The sequence below is a fragment of the Pomacea canaliculata genome, linkage group LG2 (assembly GCF_003073045.1).
Source record: "Pomacea canaliculata isolate SZHN2017 linkage group LG2, ASM307304v1, whole genome shotgun sequence".
Taxonomy (NCBI): Eukaryota; Metazoa; Mollusca; class Gastropoda; order Architaenioglossa; family Ampullariidae; genus Pomacea; species Pomacea canaliculata.
The window spans coordinates 1,209,104-1,229,382 of record NC_037591.1 but is presented as its reverse complement, the minus strand read 5'-3'; the positions used below and the strand labels follow the sequence as shown (position 1 = coordinate 1,229,382).

Genomic DNA, 20,279 nt, shown 5'->3' with positions numbered 1-20,279 from the left:
CTCCGGATCTCATAAAAAGAAGATAAAACCAATAATTCTGATGTCTGTCACGTGCTCGTACTCTGAGCGAAGTTTCGTGTAACCTTCTGCAAACTCTGCTTGAAAGTTGACTCCGTATAGAATATAGGTCTAGAACATTCTATAGCTGCACATTTCACTCCATACTTAAAGATGTTTCTAGTCGCTGAAGCCTCGCCACTATCGTCTGCTGAGGACTGACGTCTCCTCTCACGCCTAGAGGACTGCCATGTCCGGTGCCACACCCCACACCCCTCGTCTTCAAAGCGTTGAGAACACCGCTACCCGTCTGGTGTCATGCGATGATCGAGCCCTTCCCCCCATCTGCCTGCTTTCACTGGGTGCCTGTCATCGCTTGCACACTGGGAGGTCATTGCAAGTCCATCACTGTTCCTCCACAGACGTGTACAGGTGGACGGCCGTCTGTCTGCGAGACCAACGCTTCGCCTCTCGCCAACTCCTCCACTGTTAGTCTCGGCGAGCCTAAACAAAGAATGTGACTAAACCGGAAGCTTTGTCGTCTCATGCCTCGTTTTAGTGGTTAATCTGAAATGTGACTTAACCGGAAGCTATGTAGACTAGTGCCTCGTTTTAGCAACCACATTTGAAAAGTGTGTATTAAAAAAACTGGAAATGTGTAATCTCTCCTCGTATCCCGGGTGCAGCCTAGAAACAAACAGCCGCTGACACCCTGACGACGATGTGTAGACCGTACAACGAGCTGTGGAGGATTTGGGAGAATTATGCATGCGTGTGACCTTTACCCTCAGGGGCTGCTAGACTTCCTGTCGGCTCTTGATACGCGTAGCGCATGTGGACTCTGACCAAACATAAATAAATAATGATCCTCACGTGGTCACATGTATGTCAGCACTCAGGTAAGTGTCACGTGCTGACAGCGCAGGTCTGGGTACGGGGAGGGGGACATGGGGTCGTTGTCTCCCTGGTTATCTCCCCTTGCTGCGGTGGACCGACTGATTTCTTGGACGGAGTCATGTGATGTCCTGATGACCAATGAGTGCCGGCAGTTGATGTTTACATCTCACATCTGATCATTACAGTGTATTGATTGAACATCGCACTGTCCGTCATCGGCGCCAGTATTTACACTCACTCGTCGGTTACGCAGGGTTGATATCCTGACATTACATGTTGATATCCTGGCATTACATGTTGATATCCTGACATTACATGTTGATATAGTCGTATTCAAATCACAACTGCAGATGGCGCTGCTGCAGCCACCCTGTGCTGACAACTTGACTGTGTCGAGCAGTTGATGACAGGCCCCAGTGTCTACATGTCTGATGTGCCAGTCCACATGGTCACCTTGGTGTCACATATCCGAGTGGACCTTCGTGACCCGAAGTGAACTCGCCAGCGAGCTGAGTGTTTGGCGGAGGACTGGACTCACCATCCACAGAGACTATAAGGCCGCCAAGGGAAGTGTTGCGAAATAACTTGACACCGTGGACCACTCTCTGCTCCTTCATACACCACACACCCTGTAGGTGGTTTGTGGACCTGCACTAGCGGGGTTCAACTCCTGTCTCACTGATAGGACACAGACTGTTTGTTGATGGCAAACATCTCGCCTGCTCCACTTTCTTGTGGTGTCCCTCAGTCCTCGGCTCACTTCTGTTTATTCTGTAAATGAAAGCACTTTTATCTTGTATGCACTCTCACAAGTTTCTCATCCATCATATGTTGATGACACATGGTACACATGGTTGATGGTACAGCTCCACGCCACCGGCTGAGTGTCACTCACTACTAGCACCAGAGAAGTCTGTGTTCAGGAATACTCACTCTCCTAAGGACCAAGCTCTTAGAACTTATGAACAAGAACGAAACATGGACAGCATACGAGGGACAGGAACACAAACAACATATGAGCTATACAACAGTAAACAACAGTACTAACGAAGAATAAAATCAAACACACAGAGGAAGCAATAACATGACAAGAACAAGAGCTGATAATAGCACGATATTGCACAAGGTATTGTAAAAAGTGTCTTGAGTGGATTTTGGAAAGAATAGGTGTCTAGGGCCAGACCCTGTCTTCAGCCATGAAGTTCCAGCTACTGGTCCGCTTGTGAGGACGGACTAGTGAACAGCCACTGTGAACACCAGTTCTTTTACCTGGACAACAGGATGTGGTGAGCTCAGCAGGTGAGAGACTGTGGGGCCACCTACCGATGGCAGCTTTGTGTTGAGCTGAGTGCACCCTGTCATGTCTCCCCTGATGTCAGTCCTTGTAGCCAAGCCCCTACCTGGCCCCTACTTTGTCCTGTCACTGCCTGCTGCTCCACGCTGTAGAGGGGAAGAGGGTTGTGTTGTGTTTTGATTTGATTGTTTGTTTGTTTGTTTATTTATTTGGTTTTTTACCCTTCCAGCGTGTAGCTGCACTTCTGAGCGGTATTGAGCTGCGCGAGTGTCCATTAATTTGTTTTGTTGTATCTGCTTGTTTATTTGTTTGTCTTTGTTGCTCTTTAGGAGTCCTTGCCTTTCTATTTGGTTCGTCGACCACATCCAGTGGCCCCCAGTAAACATGTTTTATATTGTTCATATGTAGGTGTACTTGCTCGCTCTAACGCCCCATCGCGTTACGCGACAGACCTGTACAACATCAAACATTGCCAACATCAGACTGACAACATAAGACAGTGCCAACATCATACAGTGCCAACATCAGTCAGTGCCAACATCAGACAATGCCAACATCAGGCAGCTCCAACATCAGACAGCTCCAACATCAGACAGTTACAACATCAGACAGTGCCAACATCAGACAGTTACAACATCAGACAGTGCCAACATCAGACAGTTACAACATCAGAAAGCTCCAACATCAGTCAGTGCCAACATCATACAGTGCCAACATCAGTCAGTGCCAACATCATACAGTGCCAACATCAGTCAGTGCCAACATCAGACAGTGCCAACATCAGTCAGTGCCAACATCATACAGTGCCAACATCAGTCAGTGCCAACATCAGACAGTGCCAACATCAGTCAGTGCCAACATCATACAGTGCCAACATCAGTCAGTGCCAACATCAGACAATGCCAACATCAGGCAGCTCCAACATCAGACAGTTCCAACATCAGACAGCTCCAACATCAGACAGTGCCAACATCAGTCAGTGCCAACATCAGAGTTCCAACATCAGTCAATACCAACATCAGACAGTGCCAACATCAGACAGTGCCAACATCATACAGTGCCAACATCAGACAGTTCCAACATCAGACAGCTCCAACATCAGACAGTTCCAACATCAGACAGCTCCAACATCAGACAGTGCCAACATCAGACAGCTCCAACATCAGACAGTTCCAACATCAGACAGCTCCAACATCAGACAGTTCCAACATCAGACAGTGCCAACATCAGACAGCTCCAACATCAGACAGTTCCAACATCAGACAGTTCCAACATCAGACAGCTCCAACATCAGACAGTTACAACATCAGACAGTGCCAACATCAGACAGCTCCAACATCAGACAGCTCCAACATCAGACAGTGCCAGCATCAGACAGTTACAACATCAGACAGTGTCAACATCAGACAATACCAACATCAGACAGTGCCAGCATCAGACAGTACCAACATCAGTCAATACCAACATCAGACAGTGCCAACATCAGACAGTTACAACATCAGACAGTGCCAACATCCTCCTCTCGTGGATTTTCAAAGCATGAGCAAATAAGTTTTGACTTGCGTTTGAGTGTTAGTTTAATTGTCCCAGCCCGACATTCCATGTTGTACATTTCGACACGACGACGACGACGACGACGACGACATTCGTACCAGCAACGTCTGCACCGGAAACCACCGGGTGGCTGGTGACGACAGTTATTTGCACCACCTCAACAGGAAAAGGCGGAGACTGGGTATCATGTACCATGTCCTGCTGCCACACACACACACACGTGTATAACGCTGCATAAAGTACTACACACACACACACACACGTGTATAACGCTGAATAAAGCACTTCACACACACACACACACGTGTATAACGCTGCATAAAGCACTACACACACACACACACACGTGTATAACGCTGAATAAAGCACTTCACACACACACACACACGTGTATAACGCTGAATAAAGCACTTCACACACACACACACACGTGTATAACGCTGAATAAAGCACTTCACACACACACACACGTGTATAACGCTGCATAAAGTACTTCACGTTCCACACGCGGGAAGAACGACTCTAGGAACACGTGTGTTGCTCATCTGCACGGCACGCGGCGCCCCCCGCAGTACCTCATCCCCCCTACACTCAGTAACCTTATCATCCTCATCATCCTCCTCAAAGGGCAGCTCATGAGCAGCACACAGCTCCGCTCTACTCACGCTCACAGCACGTGCCTCTCTCTACAGGCGTCACAACTGACACATACTGACAAACACGTCCGTCATGAGTAGTAGTGACACGAGTAGTGGTAGTGACGTGTGTAGTAGTAACGTGTGTAGTAGTAGTGACACGTACTAGTAACATGTGTACTAGTAGTGACATGTGTAGTAGTAGTGACGTGGATACATTAGTAGTGACGTGTGTAGTAGTAGTGACACGAGTAGTAGTAGTGACGTGTGTACAGTAGCAGTGACGTGTGTAGTGGTAGTGACACGTGTAGCAGTAGTGTGTGTAGTAGTAGTGACACGTGTGCTAGTAACATGTGTAGTAGTAGTGACGTGTATACATTAGTAGTGACGTGTGAACAGTTCACTTGACACACAGTTATGGCCCTTGTGGCAGACCAGTCGCTAGAAAGCAAACGTTAAGAAGACACAAACAAACAAACATTCTCCATTGTGTTTACAAAGTCTTTCCAAAGGATGCGCTGTCCAATAAACATATTGTCACTCCACCATATTGTTTGTTTACTTTGTGAGCTGCTGCTGCTGCTCGCTGGCTGACGTCAGCACACAAGAAAGGGAATGTGCCAGGCCGTGGAGTGGCGCCGGTGAGCCAGCGTGTGTACGTCACACTTAGACCACGCCCACCATCCCGGCGCGTGCTTGTCGAGAAAAGTTCGCCGCCGCAGTTGAGGGTCGAGGATGGACTGCAGGCGGTTGGCCTTCGTGTGTATAGTGACGTACGTCCTGTCTGTCATCGCCTACATCGCCTACACCAGGCTCGTGCCCTACGACGTCACCCTCGTGCCTGCACCGGCGGCCGCCAGCATCTCGCTGTTGCTGTCGACAGGAAATCTCTCGTCGACTGCAAACACCACAAAAGTTTTGGCGAGTGCGTCAGGAGGAGAGCGCAGCACACCAACCCCCACTGCTGCACCTCCGTCCACAGGCCCCCCGCCTGCAGCGTCGTCGTCGTCGTGGTTGTGGTCAGCGTTTGCTGCGAACACCAGCGCAGCCTCGCAGGATGGTGTGTGGCAGGCAGTGGATGACAACTCCACCTTTGTGTACTCCGCGTACCACGATGACGTCAGCACACCCGTCGTACGCGTCATCGCCATCGTGGCAGAGGGCCTGCAGGATTCCAGCCCTCGATGCCTCTACTTCGCTCGCTTCCCGCCGCCTCCATCAGGGCCCTTCGCTACACGCACGGCGACAGTGCAGTTCGTCCCCGAGCCCAAGTGGGGCTACAAGTGAGTCTGTGTGTCTATCTGTGTGTGTGTGTGTTTGTTCGTGTGTGTGTGTGTTCGCGTGTGTGTCTGTGTGTGTTTGTGTATGTGTGTGTCTCTGTGTGTGTCTGTGTGTGTTCGTGTGTCTGTGTGTGTGTGTGTAAGGCTGTTTCTCTGTGTCGGTGGTGCCAGTGCCGCTGCTGTACAAGATGCTGTGGCTGTGGCTGGTGATGCAGGAGGCAAGAGACAGGCTGTGTTCACTGTGCGGCCCACTCATCATGCTTTGTGACAAACCGTCTCGCAACATGAATTTATTCGTTTGATTGTCGAGGTAGTAAACCCACAGGCTGTAGTTCAGTCGGGCTGTTGCTCAGTGAGGGTTCGGTTGAGGGGTTGTACAGTGGGGCTGTATAGGGTGTATAGTGGGGCTGTATAGGGGTGTACAGTGGGGCTGTTACGTAGAGCCTAGACACTGAGATTCACGGACTTTCAATGTTGTGGAGAGCGCGAGTAAATAAGAGGGAGGAGGTAGAGTGATAGGAATAAGAGTGGAGGAAGAATGGAGTGAGTTAAGCATGAAGTGAGAGGATGTGGGAAAAAGAAAAGTGCCGAAGTATTCTCCTGAGTAAGAAATGGTGTCCTTAGACTTAGTGGAGTAAACTTTGTGTACACCGACTGTGCTGACAGTGAGCAGACTTCAGCCTTCACTCACTGTTACGTTCACCCCACACTCAGCTGTACAGGGCCAGCAGGTCACGTGTGCACCATGTTCCCTGACAGCAAGATAAGCTCAGTGCATGGCACAGGAAGGTTGTCACAGTAAGAAGGATTTCCCGCTGGTGGTCGACCTGGTGACGTAACGGTGGCGCCTGTCACAACACAGCGAGGGTTGGTGACGTAACGGTGAGCGCCTGTCACAACGCAGCGAGGGCTGGTGACGTAACGGTGAGCGCCTGTCACAACGCAGCGAGGGCTGGTGACGTAACGGTGAGCGCCTGTCACAACACAGCGAGGGCTGGTGACGTAACGGTGGCGCCTGTCACAACGCAGCGAGGGTTGGGGACGTAACGGTGGCGCCTGTCACAACGCAGCGAGGGTTGGGGACGTAACGGTGGCGCCTGTCACAACGCAGCGAGGGCTGGTGACGATACACATCGCTGTAGGGATGCACGACGGCTTCAGGAAACATTTGATTATAATTGTTTGTTGTGTTGAAGCTGTTACAGTTACAGTTACAGTTACAGTATAACTGAATGCTAGCTGTGTACACGTGACCTATAGACTGCAACCTTCCTGTCTTCTTCCTTTTGGTGTGTAACGGAATTATGATAGCGCAACACATGACAGAATTACTACACATGACAGAATTGTGACAGCACTACACATGACAGATTATGACTGCAGTCTACTCTAATCGCCAGTTGGTGTTTCTAGGAAAGGTTGCTGCCCTCCTCCTCCCTGACCCTCTCAGGGTTATCATTATGTCGACTCAAGAGCGGGGTCAACTAGAGGCACAAGCCAGTCCGGTATTTGAGGCTTTGAGTGTGTCGGCACTTGGCGACCCCCTGATTGTCACTGAAAGGTAGAGTAACGGCGGTGAGGACGGTGACGAGGCTGTGGCGGGCTGTGACGTCAGCGAGGGACAGGAAGTGTCGGTCGTTGTTAGGATTTGAACTCTAGTGATCGGTGGTGTGTTGTTAGCTGGATTAGTGAGATATTAGTGATGACAATCAACATGGCTGTAGGCGATGTCCAGCCATGTCGTGTCATCAGCTGACACTGGGGTCGAGTTGACGTCATCGGAGTACAAACGAGACGAAAGAGTGCCGTGTATTTTCTCTGACTAAACACAACATCATATGAACCATTCAACTTTTTCTGCATGGACAGACACGAAAATAGACGAGATTACAGCTGATCCTCCTCTTTACCAGATTGTGATAAGTTTTATTTTGTCTTTACAACCTTTAACGCTGTGACAGCGGGCATCAGGCTGTGGCGACTGTGAAAACATTTGAAAAATAGATTTTATTACAATTACAGGATACCAGAGCAATATACAAGAAATAAATGATTCTGTCCTCACTTTCTCACCACTTACAAGCACAACCTCAGTTGCCGATGTCTATAAAAGCGAAAACTTGCAGTGAACTTAATATGATGTGACAGCACCAGGAGAAAACATGTAAATAATAACACCTGTTAATTATAATTCTGATGTCATCATATTAAATGTACATTTCCATAATTTCATAATTGCTTGCACTCCATAGATGACAATAAACGTCCATCAAGTGAACACTGAGATGTGTGTGTGTTTGTGTATTGATGAACAGATAATATTTAGATGACAGACACAATGATCAGTATCTAAACACGACACCAATACACAGGGTGAACACCTGCTTGCAGAACAACACTGATACCAGTTTATTTACCTGTGTTTTTGGATCTTGAATTTGTCCAATCTTTGCCCCGTGTGGGAGGTGTGCCATCTGTCTTCTGTCTCACATTGCAGTCTCCAACATAGGGTCACATCTCCTGGACATGTTTATTTTATTGTTAATTAAAATCAGACATATTTATTTCTATAAAACAATTACAAATAAAAAAAATCATTTTACATGTACATATTTAGCATTCCATATATCTGTGATTCAAATATCTTTGTTAGAAGATGTTGTGTTATCGGTTTGTGGGTATTAGAGGTGGCACTCATTAAACTGTCCAGTTAGAAAACACACAAGAGACAGCTTCATGTCGGCTCCCGCCCAAGTATATTTGAATCTCTTCACCGGAACTAAACCTTTTATGGATTGTTCATTTTGGGAATAAGGCCAACACTTGCCTTATGTCACATCTCCCTTTCTTTAAAATGGACATTGTTTCAATATACTTAATTAACATTAATTTAATATTCTTGACATTTCCCATTCAAGTCTATGTGCGTTTGCTTCGAGTCAATCATTTACAGTCAAGTCTCTGTGGGATCTTGATGGTGCGACCACTCTTGGTAGTCTTGACAGGCTGGTCTGGAGGAGCGATGACTTTGACGCTGGCACCTTCCTGGCTGCGGCTCTGGACATGCTCTGGGATTGTCAACAGTAACGTCTGGATCATCTGAGTGTAGACCAGACAAGGGGTCGGATCCTCTTCGGACTTTGGGTTTGTTGGAATAAGGGACGACAGAGTCTTTGGATAGGTCTGGGAGTCTCTGGATTGGGATCTCTGGGAATCAAGAGACGGCGGTTGCGTCGTTGCGACCGTAGGGAGTCTCTACTCATATGATCTGTTGGCAGAGACTTGATGATCGTCCCTGGTGTCTGGGTTGCTTCACCCAAACTGGCTGACCTGGTTCCAACTCAGCGGCTGGTCTGGCACGGTGTGCTCTGTCGAAGTTCTGTTTATGTTTCAACTTCTGCATCTCGTCTTTCTTATGAAAGTCCTTCCTTTCTTTTTCCTTTTTCTCGGAAAAACTGAGATGGTATGTGGGGACCAAGGTGCGTAGTCTTCTCCCGAACAACAGTTCTGCTGGACTGAGACCTTGCTGAAGTGGCGTAGCGCGATATGTGAGAATCGCTAAATAAGGATCATCTGCCTTCTTCAGGATTGATTTCACAGTTTGAACGGCGCGTTCGGCTTCGCCATTCGCTTGTGGGTAGTACGGGGCTGCTTGTTGTGTGAGTGAACTCGTACTGTTGAGCGAACGTTTGGAACTGCTTGCTGGAGAACTGCGGGGCCGTTGTCTGAGATGACGATTTGTGGAATTCCATGGCGGGAAAAAATGCTCTTAACATGGTTGATGACTGTTTCCGCCGAAGTATTCTTCAAGTGTGCCAACTCAATATAACGTGAATAATAGTCCACCACCAGTAAGTACTGTTCTTTTTTCAGTTCAAAGATGTCCATGCCAACTTTCTGCCAAGGGAATGCTGGTGTGACAGAGGGAATGAGTGGCTCAGGGGGAATTGGCCTCTCCTTGATGCAAATTGTGCACTTCTGTACCATGGACTCTATCTGCTGAGAAAGCTTTGGCCACCAAACGCTCTCTCTGGCCAAGGGACGACATTTTACGATGCCTTGATGTCCAATGTGAAGTCTGTGGAGAATGTCTGTTCTCAGTACTTCAGGGATGATCAGTCTTGATCTGTAGAGAAGAAGTCCATCATGTTCTGTGACTTCTGAACGTACTGTCCAAAATGCTTTCAGTTCTTCATGTTCTGGACTAGAACGTGGCCATCCATTGTGGAGATAATACAGCACTGTCTTACAAACAGTATCTCTTGCAGTCTCATTCTTGATTTTCTTCGATGCGTTTTTCACTGGCTGGCAAGCTCTGAATCACTTGCTTGATGAAGATCTCTTCTTCTTCACTTCTCTCATCTTTCTGAGTGTTTCTTACTGGGGCTCGTGAGAGTGTGTCAGCAGTCACGAGATTCTTGCCTTTTGTGTAGACAATGTTGTACTTGAACCTCATCAGGCGCATCCGGAATCTCTGAATTCTCGGAGGTAGATCTTCAAGGTTCTTTGTTTTCAGTAGAGCCAATAATGGCTTGTGGTCAGTTTCGATTGTCAGATCACGAAGTCCTGTGATGTAGTCACAGAACTTTTCACACGCCCAAATCACTGCGAGTGCTTCACGCTCAACTTGCGCGTACCTGCGCTCAGTTTCCGTCATACTTCTTGATGCGTAGAAAACTGGCTTGAGGTGACCATCTGACTGTTTCTGAAGTAATACTGCACCGAGACCGAAAGATGAAGCATCTGTTGAGACGACGGTCGTTTTGTCAGTACCATAGTGTGCCAACACTGGAGCTTCAGTCAGCTGTTTCTTAATCTTCTCAAACGAGGTTTCTTGAGCAGTGTCCCAACACCACTCTATGTTTTTTCTTGAGCAGGTCACGTAGCGGTTTGCTGTCGTTTGCGAGGTTAGGGCCTGCAAACTTCGCAACGTGGTTAACCATTCCTAACAATCTTCTGAGATCAGAATGTTCTCTGGCTTGGGAAAATTCTTCACAGCAGACAGTTTCTCTGGGTCGATGGCGATCCCATCTTTCGAGATGATGTGCCCGAGAAAGGATATCTTCTCTTTGGCAAACTGGCACTTCTCGTCGTTCAGGGTAATGCCCGCTTCTTGAAGCGTCGACATCACTTTCTTCAAGTAACGATCATGTTCTTGCTTGTTCTTACCGAAAATGAGCAGATCGTCAATGTCACAAATCACATTTTCATGGTTCGCCAGAAGTTGAGACATTCGTCGTTGAAATACTTCTGGCCCTGAACTTATCCCGAAAGGTAAGCGTGTATAACAGTACCTTCCAAAAGGTGTAATGAAGGTTGTTAACTCCTGACTTCCTTCATCCAGTGGAAGTTGATGGAAACCCTTTTTGCAATCAAGCTTTGTGAACATTTTTGCTCCTGACAGCTGGGCTAACAGTTCATCTGTTGACAGTAACGGGTAGTTCTCTCTGCGAACTGCTTCATTTAGTTTGCTCAGATCGACGCAGATTCTGACTCTCTCGTCGCTCTTTGGCACCACTACTATTGGGGCGCACCAATCACTGGCTTGGTGACTGTGCGAATCACTCCCTGTTCTTCAAGTTGATCCAATTCTGCCTTGACTTTCTGTTTCAAGGGCAAAGGTAAGCGTCTTGGAGCTGCTACTGCATATGGAACAGCTTGTTCTTTCAGACGAATCTTGTAAGGATCTTGTAGACTTCCTAGTCCTCTGAAGAGTTTTGGGAATTCTTCCTTGTACTGTTTTTCGTGGTCCTCTATAACTGTGTTGATTCTCTCAATCAACTTCAACGCTGTAATGGCTGGTCGACCTAGCAATGGTTCTTCAAGTGTTTTTACGACATACACATCTTGCAGTGTAGAGACATTCTTGTATGTCAGTTTTGCCTTGAACATGCCTTCCACAGCTATCTCAACACGACCTGGACCATACAGTTTCTTGCGCACTTTCTGCAATGGTCGCTTGGCTGCTGGAACTGCGGTCTGAGGTACGACGGTAACATCAGCTCCGGTGTCAAGCTTAAATACATTCTCTGTGTCTTCCATCAGGAGACTGACTTTCCAAGGATCTGTTGTCACACTGCCCACAATCATACCATGTAAGCTTCTTCGTCTTCTTCTTCCTCTTCCACTGTGTGAATCTTAGAAGAACCTGAAGAGCGACAGACTGCAGCGTAGTGACCAATCTTGGAACATTTTCTGCATTTAGCGTTCTTTGCAGGACAACCATCTCTGTTGTGGGAACCTTTTCCGCATCGAGAGCATGGCTTAGTCTCTGGTTTTCCCCGAAGGCCTGGCTTCGTACCGCAACGAACTTTTCGCTGACCTTTCTGAATCTTGTTGATGGTTTTTTCAACTGTACTCTCGCTGTTGCTTGCCAACATCGAGTGTGCTTGAGTCTTGGAAGTCTCATGAGCTCTGCAAATTTCTATTGCTTCTGGAAGCTTGAGTGTTTTCTTCTGCAACAATTTTTCACGCATAGTGTCATCTTGAACACCGATCACAAGTCTGTCACGAATCATGCGGTCAACATCTTTGAAATCACATGATTTTGCTAACTTGCGTAAAGCTGCGACGTAAGTATCAACTGACTCATCCTTGTTTTGGTTTCGGCTATGAAACTTGTAGCTCTCATACACTTCATGTGTGCTACCCAAACAAAAGTCGTTGAAGTTGTCGATGACAGTCTGAATATCTTTGTCGTTCTCCCCTTCTGCAAAGGATAATCCTTCGTAGATTTCTTGTGCGTCCTCACCAATGCAAGCTAATAGAACTGCACAACGATAAGCTGAATCTTCTTTATCAAGGCGCGTAGCTACCTCATAGTTCTGCCACTGACGAATAAATTTTTTCCAATTTACTTCAATGTTAGAAGACAAATCCAGCTTTGAGGGAACAGGAACGTTTGCAGTGAAGTGTTTTCTCTGATGTGTCTCCGCCATCTTGCGAGAAATGTCACTTTGCGAACGTACGACGCAATATTTCAAAATGAGAAAAACGTGCCCACCTGAAAGTTTCTGGAGAAATCACACAGCTAGCACATTGCTGCTCACTTCTGACACCATGTTGTGTTATCGGTTTGTGGGTATTAGAGGTGGCACTCATTAAACTGTCCAGTTAGAAAACACACAAGAGACAGCTTCATGTCGGCTCCCGCCCAAGTATATTTAAATCTCTCAACCGGAACTAAACCTTTTATGGATTGTTCATTTTGGGAATAAGGCCAACACTTGCCTTATGTCACAGAAGAGCCATCATTTACAAATATTCTTCCTGAGTTTCGATGTAAGAGGTCAACAAGAAACAGAATGGAAGTTGGTCGTTATCTTTGTGAATCGGCCTGTGAGGACTTTGTAGACAACAAAGGTGAAGAAACCTGGAGATGTGGGTGTGTTTGCACCCCTTCATTCATGTCCAGTTTAGCAGTTGAGTGTAAGTGTTGATCATTGTCTGGAATAAGTATTATTAGTGAAAAACTGTGGTGTGAACTCAGCAATAGTCTTTAATATTATCTTTAACACACTGCACACAAGGTTTCAGTAATTCGTGTAGGTATGTGTTAGTATGCTGATTATATTACAATATTCTTTCAACATAGAGACTCCGTATTTACAAACAGACGCCACAATTACAAAGACATCAATCAATGAAATGAGCCACCATTGTATAAAATGTAAATAAGTTTAAAATAAAATGTAGCAACTACTGGATGCACAACAGTCTATTTACACTTGCAGCTTGATACATTCTTTTCTCACTCATGTTAGATAGATACTGTGTATGTTGTGTAGTTCACATGTTTGATGTAAGTACAAACTAATATTTTATTGTCATGTACATGTCATCTTGTACACACTGTAATGGTGTCTAAGATCGAATGACAATCACAGTTTGTTTACACTTGTAACTAGCGGCAGTAGCACTCGTGACAGACTTGTTTATGCTGGTCATCAGGTCACGTGACGGAGAACGAGAAGCCAATGAATGTCCGGTGTTGTTTCACCCGATGTACTTGTAACTGGAATGTTTTCTATGTACACATGTGACGTATGTATACTACTTACCTAAAATATTTCAAAGTCTCCCCTCCCCACCTCTTTTCAGGTACCGGTCGGCAGCAGTCATCTGCCCCCTGGAGGCGGGGGATCGTCCCCAGGCTGTGTCCGTTGTGCCCCCCACCTGGAGGGAGTCTCAAGGCCAGCAGCCGCTCAACGTGGTGCACGTGCACTGGCGGACGTACAGCAGCAACCTGCTCCGCAACCTCACGCGCTGCAACCCCGCGCTGCACTCCAGTCTCACAGCCAGCACTCCCTTGGTGGAGATGTTCACCTTCAACAGACATTTTGGGGTGAGCCTCTCTCTTTCACACAATCACACATACCCACAATATGTACACATGCAATACTTGATCTGATACAGTCACGTGGTTTATAAATAGTAATACCATCACGTGGTTTGTAAGTACTTACACCATCACGTGGTTTATAACTACTAATATGATCACGTGGTTTATAACTACTATTACCACCACGCCCACACATCAGCTGAGTGTTTACATGTTGGGGGAGATGCTCACTACTGTGAACGGACCACCACCATGCCCCCTTGTGTAGCCTCTCTGTCGTCGCTCTCACGTGTCTCATTACCGACAGGGTAGTTTGTGGATGGGGAGGACGACTCCGCAGGCCTGTTGCAGAGATAAGAGAGATAAGAGAAATGAAAGCTGACCCCGTGAAGTGAAGGACGACTAAGAGGTCAAAGAGCAGTCGGGGGGAGGGTCGCTGCTGGCCGGTTATCTTCAAGTGGTGAATGTTCCACACACAATCACACACAACACACGATAACCGCGAGTGTGTAGCAAAGAATAAAGTGGTTGTAGCCAGGGACAGTGCCACCTGTCTACAGACATCCTCACACTGGCAAACCTTGTGAAGACAGAGCGAGGCTCCCCCGACCTTCGCAGTGCAGCGTCAAATGATCTTTGTAGTATTCTGGTAGTAAACAATGCCACGTGAATCCTGTGATATCAACTTACCTTGCTGTGAAAGAAAGCTGACAGTTACTGAAATCTGCGGTTGACGATGATTAGCGGGCGGATGTTACCACCTGCTGTACACTAAACACCTTTACCATCACATTTCTGGACACCGCTGTGAATGAGGCTGGGATAACACACTGCGTGATGCTGTGTGATGCTGGGTGATGCTGGGTGTTGTGTGATGTTGTGTGATGTTGCATTATGTTACGTGATGTGTGATGTTGTGTGATGTTGTGTGATGTTGCATTATGTTGCGTGATGTGTGATGTTGCAGACTGAGCATTTCGTCATGTACTCGCTGAAGGTGGGTGACCAGGAGCAACGTGTGCTGGACTTGTACAGGTCACGTGGACAGCTGGACCTGTATCAGTGGAACCTGCCGGTGCCAGCCTCAGATATCCACTACTTCGGTCAGCTGGCAAACATACAGGACTGCATCTACCGTAACCTGCACGTGTCCAGGTGAGCAGCCACCTGGTGTCTTACATAGTAATCAGCTTGTGTCCACGTGATCAAGCTACAGGTGTGCAGGTGACACGGGGTTAGTCTGTGGCTTCTTCCTTGACACTGTTAACACCTTTGCTGTCAATGGTACAGCAGCACAGACAGAACATTAACTATAGTACGACAGCACTGTAACAATGGTATAGCAGCACTGTAACAATAGTACAGCAGCACTGTAACAATAGTACAACAGCACTGTAACATTGGTACGACAGCACTGTAACAATAGTACAACAGCACTGTAACAATAGTACAACAGCACTGTAACAGTGGTACAACAGCACTGTAGCATTGGTACAACAGCACTGTAACAGTGGTACAGCAGCACTGTAACAATAGTACGACAGCACTGTAACAATAGTACAACAGCACTGTAACAATAGTACAACAGCACTGTAACATGATGGTAACAGTGTTATCGCCAGTAGTACAACAGTCCAGGATACAAACATACCCTGGGGTGTCGTGACACCCTGAATGAAGGACGTTAAGGTGAAGGCCGCGGTAAATGTGTCTGTGTGTGTGACACATATAAATGTGTGTGTGTGTAAATGTGTCTGTGTGTGTGACATATAAATGTGTGTGTGACATATAAATGTGTTTGTGTGTGTACAGGTTTGTCATGTTCGGTGATGTGGACGAGATCCTGGTGCCGCGCTCGACATCCAGCTTGTTGACGCTGGCGTGGATGTGGTTGGTCGGTCGCCCCAACTGCGGCAGCCTGCAGTTCTACAACATCTTCTTCCCGCTACAGCAGCCGGACACAGACATACAGTTCCCCCACCGCCCCCTGGCGGAGAAGTGAGTTACGCTTACCTCCTGTACCGTCTGTATAAGGACTTGTGTACTGAAGTTACCACCTGTACCCTGTCTGTATACCTGTGTACTGGCATTGCCACCTGTACCCTGTCTGTATAAGGACTTGTGTACTGGCTACCTGTTGTACACCTGTAGCAGTTTATGGAAGAGCTGCTTTGATGTGGGTGACTGAGTAGACAAGAGTATCATGACATGCTGTGTGCGTGCGTGTTTGCGTGTCTCTATGCATGGCTGCGTGTGTCTGTGTCTGTGTGTGTGTCTTTGTCTGTGTGTGTGTCTGTGTGTGTGTCTGTGTTTGTGTCTGTGTGTGTGAGAGAGAGAGAACTCCAGGTCAACACTGTCGCTATGGTGTTGCAGGTATCGCATGAACACCTTTCTCAAGACACAAGCCATGGCAACGGGCACGTCACGGCAGAAGATGATTATTGACCCCACGCGCGTGGAGATCAGCGGTCAGTCACGTGACACTTAGTATACTCATGCTATTTCCTTCTCATAACATCGCTATTTACTCGCCATCTTTGTCTGGTCACAAAAATTGTAATGAACTCTTTGTCATGTCACATAGTACTTGTCAGAACTCACAGACCACACAGCCTCACAGACCTCACAGACCTCACAGCCTATACAGACCTCACAGACCACACAGCCTCACAGACCTCACAGCCTCACAGACCTCGCAGACCCCACAGCCTATACAGACCCCACAAGCCTCACAGACCTCACAGCCTATACAGACCTCACAGACCTCACAGCCTATACAGACCCCACAAGCCTCACAGACCTCACAGCCTCACAGACCTCACAGCCTATACAGACCTCACAGACCTCACAGCCTATACAGACCCCACAAGCCTCACAGACCTCACAGCCTATACAGACCTCACAGACCTCACAGCCTATACAGACCCCACAAGCCTCACAGACCTCACAGCCTCACAGACCTCACAGCCTATACAGACCTCACAGACCTCACAGCCTATACAGACCCACAAGCCTCACAGACCTCGCAGACCTCACAGACCTCACAGCCTATACAGACCTCACAGCCTCACAGACCTCACAGACCTCACAGCCTCACAGACCTCACAGACCTCACAGCCTATACAGACCTCACAGCCTCACAGACCTCACAGCCTATACAGACCTCACAAGCCTCACAGACCTCACATGGTGGACCTCACCCAACTGCTGCTGTTGATGTTGCTAGTGACTGACCTCAGTCCAGAAGTCGTCAGGTGATCATTTGACAGTTAGTCAGACAGTGCTGTGTGTCTCACCTTCACTTTGATGTTGCCAGGTATTCACGACATAGAGGTGTTCCGCCCCGGCTTCACTCGCTGTCGTGTCCAGCACAGTGAGGGTGTGCTCCAGCACTACAGGACTGTCACAGAGGAGAGCGAAGTCAACCATTTAAAAAGAAACCATCTACCTGTGGACACCTTTTTGCATCGGTACACTGATGTGATTGTGACAGTGGCCAGTGAATTGACTACTCTGGGGTACACGTGAACATCGCGTGCGTCCTGCAGGTGGTCGTGAAGCCACACCTGTGCCGAGTCTTCACTCAGTGCCTTACACACCTTCTACACTCTCTCACTCTTTCACTGGACACTGGACTGACTCATCAATCAGCCGGTGCCCTGGTGTCGGACATGAAGACACCTCACACTATAGTGTCAGACTGACACACTCACCACCATTGTGCACATAGTGTTATATTACATTTACATGGTGTCGGACATGGACACACCTCATCATCATGGTGTCAGATTGAGAGACACGGACACACCTCACACTATGGTGTCAGATTGAGAGACACGGACACACCTCACACCATGGTGTCAGATTGAGAGACATGGAGACACCTCACCACAAGGTGTCGGACATGGAGACCGCCAGACACACACCACGGCTACAGAGGTCGTGGCTGGCACCAGTGGCGGTCGTTTTCTGACATTCTATTTGTAGAGACCTGTGTCCTACACGACTTTTAAACTGTTTTATTTATTTATTGTTACTTTGATTATTTTCCATTGGACTGTAGTTGGATCTGAGTGTGCAGGCACTGACCTTGTCTGTTGAACAGTGAAGCCTGTGTCCAAGTGTATAAGTGTCCAAGTGTACAAGTGTATAAGTGTCCAAGTGTACATGTGTACAAGTGTATAAGTGTCCAAGTGTATAAGTATACAAGTGTACAAGTGTAGTCTCGTTACTGTCAAGCACTTCCACAGTTCCAGTCCTGCTAGTACTGGACACAGAAGCTATAATATATTTACATTTAATTCAGTCTTTGAGGCCTTCTCAAATTAATTTCTGTGACTAAACGTCGGTCTGTCTGTCTTCTTTATTTAGTTGTTTCCTTTTCTCTTTTCCTTCTCTCTCTGTCTCGCCTTCTGTCGTTCTCTCCGCTGTCAGTGTAACTAACCTGTCTCCACCTTGACGGACATTCCCACAACTCCATCATCGTCTGCCATGGCACTAGTCTCCCATTGTCATGAATATTTTGTGGGCAATAAATTATTTCATGCAGTCCATCGTCACGTGAGGTGCCCCACTTGACATGTCACGTGTTCACTGTGGTGTTCAGGTCGGGGTCACCTCGTGTTACGGGTCATGAAAACTTCGTCATCAAATAAATGTTTACTGTGAGAATATTATCGATGTATAGCTATAGTTACATTTATTTGTATCGTCTCCATCAAAGCATGCACGATGGAATTCGACTTCAGCAGGCGGTTGTTCCTAATCCCACAAAGTCTCAGTGCAACTCCATCGACGACCCAATCAACAGGTCACTCCGCCAACGTCCTGGGGGAGCACTGGGAGGACGACACGTCACACGAGTCATTGGTGCGTAACGCTGGGTGACGGATGAGAGCATGAACCCGTGTATTGTGGGGTGTGTGTTACGGGTAGTCATTACCTCACATGGTGTCTGGGTTTTCAATAGGGAATGTTGACGGAAATCTAAAAAACAACAACAACAACAAAGCACAAGCTGTTTAGAATAGATGTTTATTTACATTGATGAAAATATTGTAGCAAACCCCGATTTTATTCACACTTCTTTTATTTGACACTAACCCGTGTCGCTGTCACTCATTTCAACAAACATTCACAGTCGCTTATGTAACCATGGGCAGCACATTGATTGATTAGCGTGTCTTTAATTTAGTTTAATGATTACATGGGTTTTAATAAATAACACACAACAACCACACAGCCATCTTCTCATATGACCGACACCACTGACTTCTACCGCCCGTTGATGACGATTTAACGAGAGGCCATCAACATCAGCTGAGTGTTTATACATTTCACACGCACGTGATGACAGGCAGGGCGTGGTCAGCCGCGCGTGACGTCTGTCAATCTCATTATCAGGAAATTTTCACCTGGGCTCGTGCTTGTGACGGACTGCAAGTGGAGGGAAGGGGAGAGGTGAAGGTGTGCGACCTCAACATAGTGAGACTTGTACATCACACAGAGTGTTTCATACATAACATACAGTGCCTCATACATAACATAGTGTTACTCATACATAACACGGCATGTCTCATACATAACAGTTTATCTCATACAGTGAAGGTTAAGGGTACACGCGCCCACACACACTATCAGACCGTGAATAATTAAAAGACTGCAAGGTCAGGGCTTCTGCTAAGGCTAAATTATTTGAGGTCCCAGGGACCCCTTCAGATTTTTAAGGGGTCCCTGTTCTTCACCCAAATTTGAAGGGGACCCCATTGACAAAAATTGAAGGGGTCCTCCGAACTTTTATTGCGTACTGTACGCAATTTTTTGCATAATCAGAAGCCCTGAAGGTAAGCAGGGTGTGTACAACACGAGTAGACTATGTATAACACGTACAACATGTACAACATTGAGAGACCGTGTACAACATGAACTGGCAAGTGTGCACAAGTACAGTCGTCTCAGTCCCAGCTCTCCCTCTTTATTTCTCCTTCCTTCTTCTTTCTCCATCTTCTTACCCTTTCCGCAACTTACCTTCTTCTCCACGACTCAGTCTTCTGTCAGTGTTTAGCTCCACCCACTGTCAGTGTTAAGCTCCACCCACTGTCAGTGTTTAGCCCCATCGCTCCACCCACTGTCAGTGTTTAGCTCCACCCACTGTCAGTGTTTAGCTCCACCCACTGTCAGTGTTTAGCTCCACCCACTGTCAGTGTTGTCGCCATGTACCTGCGATGTGTTCGAGGCTGTCAGCGTCCGAATAGTCCGAATAGTCCGAGTTGTCGCTCATT

General features: G+C 47.2%; 1 protein-coding gene across 2 annotated transcripts; it reads left to right on the top strand.

The window, feature by feature from the left end:
- Nucleotides 1-4,804: 4,804 nt before the first annotated feature.
- Nucleotides 4,805-18,674, top strand: LOC112557596. 2 transcript variants are annotated; one of them, XM_025227556.1, is made up of 7 exons: nt 4,805-5,660; nt 13,758-14,001; nt 14,966-15,153; nt 15,811-15,996; nt 16,372-16,466; nt 17,315-17,379; nt 17,410-18,674. In XM_025227556.1, exons 1-7 carry the CDS (start codon nt 5,113-5,115, stop codon nt 17,524-17,526), a joined length of 1,443 nt encoding a protein of 480 aa, XP_025083341.1. In that variant the 5' UTR covers nt 4,805-5,112; the 3' UTR covers nt 17,527-18,674. The 2 variants fall into 2 exon arrangements, with proteins under 2 accessions (XP_025083341.1, XP_025083340.1); XM_025227555.1 differs by having other exon boundaries at nt 4,958-5,660; nt 17,315-18,674.
- Nucleotides 18,675-20,279: the final 1,605 nt, after the last annotated feature.

What these genes read in the sequence shown, in the direction of transcription:
- LOC112557596 (XM_025227555.1), top strand. Translation starts at nt 5,113, where the DNA reads ATGGACTGCAGGCGGTTGGCCTTCGTGTGTATAGTGACGTACGTCCTG. An exon ending in GAGCCCAAGTGGGGCTACAA is followed by an intron (nt 5,661 to 13,757) that starts GTGAGTCTGTGT and finishes ACCTCTTTTCAG; the next exon opens with GTACCGGTCGGCAGCAGTCA. An exon ending in CCTTCAACAGACATTTTGGG is followed by an intron (nt 14,002 to 14,965) that starts GTGAGCCTCTCT and finishes GTGATGTTGCAG; the next exon opens with ACTGAGCATTTCGTCATGTA.